At 33.5% G+C, this 12083-nt stretch overlaps 2 protein-coding genes across 6 annotated transcripts; one reads left to right on the top strand and one right to left on the bottom strand.

Annotated features, from left to right (window-relative positions):
* The first annotated feature begins 188 nt into the window (after positions 1-188).
* Positions 189-2440, top strand: LOC111802239. Of its 2 annotated transcripts, XM_023686536.1 has the most exons (4): positions 189-582; positions 1217-1327; positions 1488-1568; positions 2186-2440. In XM_023686536.1, the coding sequence occupies exons 1-4, from the start codon at positions 361-363 to the stop codon at positions 2258-2260; spliced, it is 489 nt and encodes a 162-aa protein (XP_023542304.1). In that variant the 5' UTR covers positions 189-360; the 3' UTR covers positions 2261-2440. The 2 variants fall into 2 exon arrangements, with proteins under 2 accessions (XP_023542304.1, XP_023542305.1); XM_023686537.1 differs by lacking the exon at positions 1488-1568 and having other exon boundaries at positions 192-582.
* On the bottom strand, positions 2423-11907 carry LOC111802237 (acyl-CoA-binding domain-containing protein 4). Of its 4 annotated transcripts, none has more exons than XM_023686534.1 (16): positions 11753-11907; positions 11575-11672; positions 10346-10484; positions 8979-9007; positions 8765-8861; positions 8626-8681; positions 8366-8473; positions 7852-7908; positions 7073-7164; positions 6482-6566; positions 5995-6147; positions 5421-5521; positions 4398-4586; positions 4207-4310; positions 3561-3651; positions 2423-2806 (listed from the first exon to the last, which is right to left on the bottom strand). In XM_023686534.1, the coding sequence occupies exons 1-16, from the start codon at positions 11812-11814 to the stop codon at positions 2747-2749; spliced, it is 1521 nt and encodes a 506-aa protein (XP_023542302.1). In that variant the 5' UTR covers positions 11815-11907; the 3' UTR covers positions 2423-2746. The 4 variants fall into 4 exon arrangements, with proteins under 4 accessions (XP_023542302.1, XP_023542301.1, XP_023542300.1 ...); XM_023686533.1 differs by having other exon boundaries at positions 4207-4319; positions 4398-4577; positions 11753-11906; XM_023686532.1 differs by having other exon boundaries at positions 4207-4319; positions 11753-11905.
* Positions 11908-12083: the final 176 nt, after the last annotated feature.

The following is a 12083-nucleotide window of genomic DNA, read 5'->3' on the forward strand; positions in this document are numbered from 1 at the left end:
ACATCTTCATTGAAGCATATGGTATGATTGATGTCTCTTGATTCATATCACATTTCCATTAATTGCACGATCATTTTCACGGACACGGTCGAAGCAAAATATTCAAATGTCCTTAAAAGAATTTGAGAAGCGTAATCTTTCAGGCATTTCCCAAGAAAACCAACTTGTAGTTACAGAGAGGGAAATGGAAAGAAAGTTTTAAAGCAAAAGCAAAAGGCGAAAAGCTCCGCTCATCTAAAACCATTCAACCATCTGTATAAAGAAGAAGTGTGCTTGCTTGTTTGGTTGCTTTTGTAAGAGCTGCAGAAAAGGAAGGCCATTGATGAGGAGACGAAGCTCGTAAGAAACGAGAGAGAGAGAATGACGAGTAAGCACGGAGACGAAGGAAATGGCGAGCGGATTGTATCGGAAGGAAGTCGCGGTCGAGACGACGGCGGTGAGATGGGGAAGAAACTGACCGTATCGACATTGCAAGGTAGAGAGGAAGAGATTGAGAGGAGGAAAATGGAAGTGAAGGAGAAGGTTGAGTTGCAGTTAAGCCGTGCTGAGGAAGAAGCCAAACGCTTAGCACAAATTTGGGAAGTAAGTTTTATAATCATGCTTTTTATGTAACACGCCTGGAAAGGATCCAAGTTTGGTCCCTTTGGTAGTACAATTCTAATGTAAATTCTTATTCATTTAGGTTAAATTAATAAAAATATTATATATATATATATATATATATATATAAATACTTTTCAACTTTTAAAAAGTCTCAATCATACCTTAAACTTAAACTAAAAAAAAAAAAATAATAAAAAAACGTTGAACTTGTTGAACTTTTAAAAGTGTTTAAAAAATATTTTTGAATTTTATTATTATTATTTTATTAATACCCTTGAGCTATTTTAAAAACTTCAAAATATATATATATATTTTAATAAAAAGTTAAAAAATATTGTTACACATTTAAAAAATACTCAGTAACCTTAATACTTTTAAAACTTTGATTTAAAAAAATAAAAATTAAAGAGTATTTTTTAGACCCTTTCAAAGTTGTTTTTAAAACAAAATATTTATAATTATAATTTGGTAAGGATAACCATATTTTTTAAACTTATTTAAAGATGAAAGGTATTATTGAAGAAAGTTGATCAATATTATTTTAGTTTAAAGGTAGTGTAAATTAATTTAACAGAAAAAAAGTTGACCTAGAATGTTGTTGTGTATGATTAAGGAGCTGGAGGTAATGGGAGATCCAATGGGGAAAGAGGTTGGTAATGTGAGAAAAAGAATAGATACAGCCAAGAAGGAGCTGAAATCACTGGGACAGATCTGCCAAAAGAAGGTGCTTCAATCTCAATAATTTCTTTTTAACATTTAATCTTCCTTTGTATAATTTTTTATTTTTTTTATTTTTTATTTTTGGTTCGATGTTCGAACTTCTAACCCCTAATTTTATAACGCAAGTTTCAGTTTAAAAAAATATTTCTTCTAAATGGTAACAGGAAAAAGAATATAAAGAAGTCTTGGAAATATTCAATGAAAAAACGAACGAGAAAGCTCAGTTACTCGCTACGCTAATGGAGGTAATAATAATTTTTTACCCCAACTCTAAAGTTTCCATTCCTTTTCGGTCTAATTTTTTTTAATTCAAATAATTCTTATTAAATAATAAACTTAATTCAATCCCCCAACTTATTTATTCACCTTTTTATTTTTAATAAAAATAAAACATTCATATATAAAATACCTATTTTAACTTTTCAAACTAAATTGCAATATATATCTTTGAAAAATACATTTCAAAAACATAAAAGTTATTTTAAAAGCTATTGAATAATAAATAATCGAAGAACATTCCTGAAATTAAATAAAATTATAATAAATATATTGGTATATAAATGTATGATAAGTAAAAAAAAAAAAAAAAAATTTAAAGTTAACAATATGAAACTCAGGCACTAACTCAATTCATAAAAATTTGCATTTATTAGACCTAAATCAAACCCAAATAAATTATAACTCAATCCTTCATAAAAATTTGCATTTATTAGACCTAAATCAAACCCAAATAAATTATAACTCAATCTAAAACGTACCGATTAGGTTGGTTGATCATGTTCTTCACTTTAAATCGCACCAAGGGGCTAATATTCTATTAAATTGTCCAATTGCCATTCGTAAATGGCCATAATGTTATCAGCTGCTGGATCAAAGTGAGAGATGGAGGATGAACAAGCTTGAAGAATTGAGTAAGCACATGGCATTGACGAACTGATCGAGAAAATATGAATGGCTATCTATATTGTTGTCCATGAGTAGCACCTTTATTTTTTCTGTTCTTGTTAAAATTTTACTTTTATTTAAAGAAATGTTTCAGAAAGTGTTAAAGATAAACATGCAGGCCATATTCCATAACGTGTAATTAATATCAATAATATTATCAATCCTTCTATCATATCATAACATTTAATTTGGCACCTCTATTTCTCAAATTCTGATCACTTAATGAACAACACCGAGATAATAGTATATGGTTTTGGTCCTATAGGCTATAACAAATAAACATGCAAGAAATTGAAGGTAAAAAGAACATATGAAGAAAGAAGATTATGCATTTGACAAGCCATTGATGCCTATAATAATGGGTTGGAGAAATGATATGCATGATACACACCATATATGGACTGCAAAGGCTGTGCTCTCAAATCACAAGAATGCTTATAAACGAACGGACGACTTACAAAATTCGTCGGAGAAACGATTAATCGGGTAGAAGCTGGTTGTACTCTGCCAGCAGCTTAGGTATATCGTCCATACGTAACTGTGAATTCAAAAAAAGAATAAAAACGTATATGAATTCGGATACTTGGATAGAATCAGAAGCAACGAATTCGGATACTAGAATTTTGAACTGTGTGAAGCTTATATGCTTAGAAACCAATATTTGGATCAATTGGTAAAATCTAACGTCTTAACTTCCAAGTCAACCAAACTTTATTGTTGCATAATTTGGTAATTACAGTCATGTTCAAGATCATCATGGCCTCTGTTTTTCAGTCATTTGATTTCTGAACATTGCATATTAATTCAACTTCGTAGTTCATATTGTTTACGAACTGAGAAGCAAGAGAATCTAGAGGTAGATCTCGATGCAAAACCACAAGGAAAATTCCAAATACTAGAGAATTTGGAAGATCCCACATCGATTGGAGAGGAGAACGAAAATTTCTTTATAAGGGTGTGGAAATCTCTCCCTAGTAGACATGTTTTAAAAACCTTGAAGGAAAGTCCAAAAGGGAAAGCCCAAAGAGGACCTGATAGCGGTGGGTTTGGGCTGTTACAGAATTTAAAGAACCATTTCCTACACCTATCATGAAAATCAAACAGTGGGGTATACGGAGTGGGGTGGGGAGAGTCTGTTTTGGTCCTAAAGTGACTTTGAGCCGTATGTAAAGTTACCGTAAGGCAAAAGATATACCAGAAAGGAGAACACCACAAGCAAGAAGTAGTAAGATAAAATCAACAGCGAATAAAAGCATTCACCTATTAACCACTTCGTACCATACTGTTCATACCTGACGAAAGCTGTTAATATGGTAAAATTGATAAGCATCTTTTCCAGGAAGACTGGTAGTAATGAACTCTGACTGAGGCCCATCATTTGTACTGTAATTTTCAACATAAATTAAACAACAATGACAAAACAGGAGATACTAACATGAAGATAAAAACTAGGAGAGGAGTTCGTGCTTTCCATGCCAAGAATATAAAAATAAAAAAAAATAAATAAATAAATAAATAAATAAAAAAACAATAATTAAAGCTCCAANTAAAAAAAAATAAATAAATAAATAAATAAAAAAACAATAATTAAAGCTCCAATCAATAACCATTCGGTTTTTAGTTTTTGAAAATTGTGCTTGTTTTTTCATCATTTCTTTAAGATCAGTTTCATCTTTGTTTTTTTTTTTTTTTCAAAGAGAAACAAAAAATTTCAATAAAAAAAATAAAGGGGTAAAAACCCCAAAACCCCATTTCATATTCTACACATCAACAGTCATATCAGAAGATGGATGCCACTAGAAATAAAATTAATCAATGCCAGTGCACATGTAATGAGATTTCAGAACACTAAACAGAAACTCGTATTTGAAGATGGAAAGTGATAGAACTCATGTATGATTTAATAAGATCTGATAAGTGGTAATGTTTCATTCTTACAAGTACTTATGGGTGATCAACCGCTGGTAATCACGAAGTAAGGGCCCAAACTCTTTCAGTGGAATCAACCTAGGATTAGAATTGCTCCAATGTTTCCGAAGTGCCTGAGCGGCCTTCCACAAAAATGAAAGAAAAATAAACTATCAGATAACCTAATTAGATGACCTTGCATCGAAATATTTCCTACTCACCTCAGTATGTGTGACCCGTCCAGTGATAGAAGGTTCAACTTCACTTAAACTATATGCTAGATTAAGGAACTCCTTGTCCTCCATCTCGCCAACAACAGGTAGTCCAGGATTTGAGAAAGAGATAGTAATCCCCAAACTTTTTCCTAACTCTTCAACTGCATTGTGCCTCCCTTGAGAATCCTGTTCAGACTAATATGAAATATATTTTTATAATATTCACAGGAAACAATTCTGGGTATAGGAAAGGATAAACATAATATAGGATGAGATTCTTCAGACCTATTAGTTTATTTATTCAAAATCTTATGTTGTTATTATTTTTTTTTATGAGAGAAAAAATTCCAATCGAAAACAGGGAAGGCATATCAAAGAGCTAGGAAATAAGGGGCCCAATCCATATTGCTAACAATAATAGAGCAATTCGTTAATTAGGATACAAACAATAAGCAGAACCATTTACATATACCTAGAAATCTACATGTTTTGCAATGGTTTAAAATTTTATTTCAAGCATTGATTTGCAAAAGCCTCGAAAAACAATGCAAATTAAGATGCGTGAGTGACCAAACCATCATCACTTAGTTTTCCGAATTGTGATTTTGCGAGAAGTTTGGGGTATAGGCTTCCCATAACTTCAGTGCATAGATGGGGGTCATCCTGTTCCCAACTAGGTCTTTACCATGCAGGAAAGCTTTTGGGAGGAGCACCCAGAAAGAGGAAGATATTATCGAAGTTTGCAACTTCGAACATTTAAAGCTATACCGATGATTTTGAATAAGAATATGAACATGTCGATAATGTTTGGACGAGATGATCATTATGATTATCAGAGAGAAAAAAAAAAGGAATTTTTACTACTGATTGCTATCTATTTTTCATAAATGGTGTTGTTTTCGTAATTCCCTCTCTTACTAAAGAGAAATTTTATGTTCCCACTAAACTAATATTGCAAATGAACACCTATTAGAACTAAGAATGCATAAAGGTCATGTGTTCATTAAGTGAGAGGCTGTGTTCCAATACCTCCTGTGCGGAACTGGAATCTTCATTCAAAGTTGTCAAATCCTTATTTTGAGGGAGATCGTTGAGTGATGTGGAAAACAATCTCTTTACAATTGGGTCCTCTGTAAGACATAATGTACTTTATGAGGACTATCAAACTAATTAGTCAACAAGAAGAAAATTACACAATCATCAATCATCAATCATGCGCTACTACTAGTACCTTCAGTTCGAAGGAACATTTCTAACCCTTTTTTTTTTCGCTCAGTTAGGGTAGCAGAGGGGGAAAAAGTACAAGTTAAGAGACGACATTGAAGGTATTTTAAGAGGAACCGAGCTTTAGTTGAGCTAAATGGAAGAAGCCAAGGTTTAAGAATTCAGAAAAAGAAAAGAAGAAAAAAAAACATTATGAGTGAAGAAATTGGCCGACCCTCACTATTTACAGGTCAAGCTGGAGAGAATACTTTCAGATTCATTATCAAGATATATTAATGGAAAGTAAACATGCTTGAAAGTGATAAGACTTCAAACTTTTCAAGAAAGGAACATTGCGGACAAGATTCAATGAACAGCTTTCTGAAAAGAAATGAAATACCTTCAGTAACTAACCACCACAGATCGCCAAAGGTTGATTTCCCATCAAAGCCACCAAATAACAAATAACGTGATCCAACACAGGTCATTGAATGGTATGCCCGTGCTGAAGGAGCTTCATTTCCAGTAGGCAACCGCTTCCATTGAGCAGTCACTGCATTTCAAAGCAAAAAGGCTATTCACCACAGAACAGTAAACCATTGAATAGATGAAGGAAAGATGGTTATCAATCATATCAGGAAAGTTTGACATGTTCAAGGTTTTTCTGGAGTGTACAGCCTGCTGTTCTCCTTCAGATTTCTCTCATTATTTATAAGTTGGCATAGAAGTGCTCAACTAAAAATCATCGTGTACATAGTTCACCTCCTTCCTAACCCCACCCATCCCCGTTGCAGCCCCCTAAAGCAATAGTGTTCCTTTTATGTGTGAAATTAAAGCCGCAGAAGAAATTGCCTTTTAGCAGCATACGGAGGTAATTATACACTCACCCCTATCCAACACAATTGAATCATTGTGGTAAACGTCATAGCGACTAAGCCAACCACCAGTCCCATGCCCTCCAAATAATAGTAGCTGTTAAGACAAGAAGGGGGTTATAATCAAGTAGAAGTAATACCAATGAAAGAGTACTAGCGAATGAAAGCTTGTTTGAAACTAATTGGAGAATTCTTTAGTATATTCTCTTCTTTTCTTTTCTTTTTCTTTTCCTTTCCTAAAACTCTGGAACGGTAGGGGAACACACCTTATCTTCACCTTGCTCTTTTGAGTCCCTTTTTCATTTTTGAAAAAAACTGTCTTTCTTGTAAACAAATTTCTTAGTAAAAAGAAAACTCCAAGGTTCCCTATTTCAACTAGACTTCTTCTTCCATGAAAAATAAAAGATGATATACTAGCCACCAATAGGAGTTCACAACTTGAGTGCTCCTTAACGATTTTCATTTCTGATGAAGCTGATAATAGAGGTCACTAACAGGACTAAAAGCTTGAGCTATCCCGACAAATACACATCCTTTTTAGAGCGAAGTGAAGTACAGATAAGAAAGGTGAAAAAGAACAAAAATTATGGAAAATGTAATTACATAATGTCCACCCGATGTAATGGTATGGCCACAACGGGGAGAAGGACCTTGACCCGGAAGCTTCAACTGGGTCCATCCCGGGGTTTCATTCTCTGTCACAAAACAGTGAAACATTTCATTAGCTGCTTAAAAAAAACTCGAACACACTGAAACTCAGAGGAAAAAAGAAAATCCATCTGAAAGCCCAAATCTCTTGACCTCATGCAAAACAATTTATAAACAAACAAACCAAGGAGAAAAGGACACTACAACAGTTTTTCATCCTTCCATTTTTTAAAATGATCAGAGAATGTTTGTCCAATGAAAGTTTCTAATAAATACACTAACCGGATAATGCTGGAGCAGATGAACAAATAAACAACGCATACCCATCTATATTTGGATTGAGAAAACATAAAAATATTGAACAAACAGATAACAGAGAAGTAGGATATAACATTCTTAAAATGAAGATCCAAGATTCACAACTCGAAGTTGGACCTTGTAACAATGCAAATGAAGGTATCTTCACAATGAAAGCAAGAAAGTTTGAGCATGTATATCTTAATGGTCAATCACTCGTCCATGGATATTTGGGGTGTAGAATCTGATTACATAGGATAAATGTGTCATTACCCTTCAAACAACAATGTCATAGAAAATCAGCAAGATCTAGAAAAAAAATTCATTTATCATAAGATTTAAATGTCCATAGAAAATAATAGTAAATTTTGAAAAACTAAGAAAGCAGAAAAATTCTTTCAATTTGGTAAGGAAAGGAAAAACAACCAACAACTAACCTTCTTCAATGAGTCCTTTCAAAGCCCATAAGTCACCCAATATTGGCCCACCACCTCCTATCCGTTCAAAAGGGCCAATTAGTTTAGCAGCAAAACGCAAAGTTACAGAACCACATTTAAAATGATGAAACAAGATTTCTAAAATATAGTTAAGGACTAAGGTACAGTACCAAAAAAAAAATTCCAATTTAGCAAAATCAAAACATAAATAGCAAATTCCCACTTTTAAGTATTCTCAACCTCTAGGAGGTAATTAAAATAAGCATCAGATGTGTAACCAAGACAACTATCTGTCTCACAACATAGTGATTTATTTATTTTCTTCCTTTCCTTTTATATTTTATGAAACATAGTATGAAATTACAAAAGATCGGGAGAACCCAAAAGGATAGTTATATTTCTTACAATGTAAGAAGCTGGTAACGTCAATGAAAATGTACCAGTATGATTCATAATTAACAGAGATATCATTTAGAAAATACAACTGTTGGGAGAATATTACACGTGGCTGTACCTCTTCCACCATAGACAAGCAACCTTTTCTCAAGCATAGTTGCTGTGTGGCCACATCTTGGAGGAGGCAGTGACCCAGCAACTGAAAGTTCAGTCCATTCAAGTGACACTGCTTACCAAAAAGCAAAAAAAAAGACAAACTTACAGAACAATCAACAATATAACTTAAAAGAAGAATAAGAACGGAAAAAGGAGAAAAACTCTGAAATAACAAACAGAAGAAATGAAAAGAAACTAAACAGGCAGAAGCGACGAAATTACTTGTGTCTAGAACATACACGTCTGACAACCACTTTTTACCATCCCAGCCCCCATACCTGCACTCAATTTAAGCATATTGAATTTAGCAAATAAAAAGAAATTATTAGAACCGATCAAGAATGCAAGCATTAACACTCACATGACAATTTTCCGGTTCCCAAAAGAAGAAGCTGCAGCAAAGTCCCTTGGTGAAGGCAAGTCACCGAAACTAGTTAGCTCTGACCATTGCCAGATATCTAAAAGACACACGAGTTAAATAGTGAGCCAAATGATAGAAAACGTAGTTAAGTTTGAAATATAAGCAGTTACTTTCCATTACAATTGCAAGACTTCAGTACGGTAGAGAACCTTACCAGTGTCTAGAACCCAGAAATCACCCATCCTACATATACAATGTCAGGATCAGTACAAGTATTGTGGAAAATTACAAGATGAATCAAGAGTAGTTTAAGGTATACATTGGGAGGACTATAAGATAGAAATTACATATAATAAGTATTTCATGTTCAGTTCCCTTTTTTTAACTATAAAAATCCAGAAAGTCCTCATCATAGAGGAAAAACCTAGATGAAGTTTTTAAACCACATAAGTGGATCAATACGAGTACATCCTAAATCACTAATTCACTTTTCAATAAAATAATTATTTCTAAAAAATAAAGTAATAAATTTAAATTTAAAATAAACTAATTAACTAAATAAACAAAAAAAAAAAAAAAAAAACANTTACATCCAACACCATCTTAGTTATGTTTATGAGCTGCTGAAGTGTCAACTCTCTCTTGCTCCATACTCCCATCTCTTTCATTTTAGGGTTCTATGTGCTCTCAACAAGCACCATTAGAGTTACAAGTACCGATCAAGTGGTGTGATCAGCCCAAGGCAGATGCTTATTGGAGTTGTTTTCAGTTATCCATCCCTTGATTTCACCTTGAGGGCAAGTAAAACTTTGAGACGCAAGAATTAAAAAGAAAAGAAAGATCGACAATAATAAGTTATACATATCTATACACAGTGAAGAATTGTAAGTGAGTACCAGGGTTAGAAGTTAATATGAGAAGGTAATTAGTTAGCTGGAATTGGGGGCTGTTATTGATTGTTATAGTAGACAACTGTAGTTGTTACTCAAAAAATGGCCAAAAGCTACATGATAAAAAGGGAGAAGGAAGTACAAGACTACAATGGAAAAAACTAGTGAACAGGAAAGCTCATGCCCATGAAATTCCTGGGAAACCATTGTAACAGTTATAATACAGATCAGTAATTTCTGAGTTAAGAAAATTGGCTGGAACTCGTAGGAAGGGTTTTTTAGGGTTGATAAGAATATCAGTGATTTTTGGTGCTAGTCAGTTTTTTGGACTACTCTTGAAAGTTCTTTTTACCGAAGAATTCTGTGACTACTCCCTTTTCTATTTAATACAAACTATAAGTACTTTTGTAGTCTCTGTCTACTTTTGGTTGAGGAAGATGTCTCATTTTCCCATACACTTGTATTTATTTTTCTCTTTAACAAAAACTTATGTTAGAATAAGCAATTCAAACATTGTAAGAAAGCTAAATATCTACAAATTTAGAGCCAAATATCAAAAAGTAGACAATATAATAATCAAATTTTCATATATATATGATTGTTCTCATCCTATTATTACACATTACATCCGAACTAAGGGGCACAAATATCACAGCATTCCTATATTATTTTTTCTTCTAGGAGTGAATACCTTTTGCTACCTGAACGTCCACCAAAGACAAACATGTGGCAATCAATTGCAACAGCAATGTGAAAAGCTCGTGGACTGGGACCAACTTGATTGTCTGAGCCATTGCCAGTGCATTCTGGCTGAAACCATAACTTATTGTCTGCAGTATAAGAGTAAGAATATAGTCACATTAATAAAAGTAAAACCATGATAATTTTTGCTTTTAGTCTTAAATCTAATTATCATGAATACAGTAGACCATGATTTCATAGGTAACAATCTACCATAATGAACTCATTCAGATGACCAAATATTCTGCAGCAAGCAAACAAACCCAAAGACTTCGTGTACTGAACCACGTAGCTTAATCTCAATCTAGTAAATTTAATTCCACATCAAATTACATTTCTCATTTTTCTAATTTATTTACTCTAATATATTCCCTGCCAACATCTAGGTCTTTTTGAGAGACGATGGCCTTGATCAAACCATGCTCAGATCCAACACCTATCCATTTCTACAAAAAAAAAATATATCTGATCCTGTAATCGAGGTACTTTCATCATATAAAACATAGTCAAATATGGTGTAGATCTATTCCTTTCAATGTGAGTCACAGTAAGTCTTTGAACTTCAACATTTTCCTAAAATGCAGACATTCGCTGCATAAAAAGCAGGACCGACATTCATTAGATGTCCATTCGCTTCCTTCTAGGTTTTTTTTCTCTCATTCTTAAACCAGTAAAGAAAACAGTGCCTAAATGTATCCTGAATGACAGAATCGCAAACTTGCCTGTGAATTTTTCTCAGGTATGAAATTCATTGGACCAATTCACCATTCTTCTAGGAGCTACACTCACGAGTAGATTCTCTTCCTATCATTATCGTTCACATCAGAACCTAACAGATCTCTACTGATATCGCAAAAATTCGAATGAATAAATATCCGTAAGCAGTAAGAAATCCGTCTAATAATAATCAATCTCCACACTCAACAAAATCAAAAAACAACATCGACAAAATGTAAAATCATAATCCACGAATCAAGAGACGCATTTCTTACACAAAATACAACTCCAAACCAAACCGAAAATAAAACAAATAAAATCTCGATCAAACTATAAAAATGACAATATAAAGAACAATATGAACAAAATCAAGAAGACAGCGAGGAATATCGTAACAGAGCAATACGATTACGAGGATAAAAGCTATATAAGAGAGTAAAAACAATCGGAAACGAGAAGTACCGATGTCATAAACGGCTATATCGCTCAGAAATTTCTTGTCGACAAGGCCACCAAACACGACGACCTTCGAATTCCCGATGTTAACCGCAGAGTGGCCACTGAAACTCCAAAGAACGAGCAATCAATGAAGGAAAGAACAAATCGTAGAGAATTCACACACGAAGAAAGAGATAAATGCCTGCGAGGTTTGGGAAGAGTTCCGCTGAAATCAGAGGGAGAAGCTTTCACCCAGTAGTGCATACTTTCTTCCTCCTCTTGCCCACTTCACCTGGGACGCAGACGAGAGGACTTCGGTCAACAAATATGTGTTTAGCCCACCCGCGAGAATTCGACCTGTATTTTTATTTTGGGTGGGAATTTCAACTATTGATTCTTTTTTCTTAATAATAAAAATAAAAATAAAAATCCTTAATCGTTTATCATGTAAACGTTGGCAGTTATTCCAGCTTTATTTTTAAATACTTGTAGTGTTCTTATTTAACTCGTTTAAAAAAAAAAAAAAATATATA

This window comes from Cucurbita pepo, chromosome LG09 (assembly GCF_002806865.2).
Source record: "Cucurbita pepo subsp. pepo cultivar mu-cu-16 chromosome LG09, ASM280686v2, whole genome shotgun sequence".
Lineage (NCBI taxonomy): Eukaryota > Viridiplantae > Streptophyta > Magnoliopsida > Cucurbitales > Cucurbitaceae > Cucurbita > Cucurbita pepo.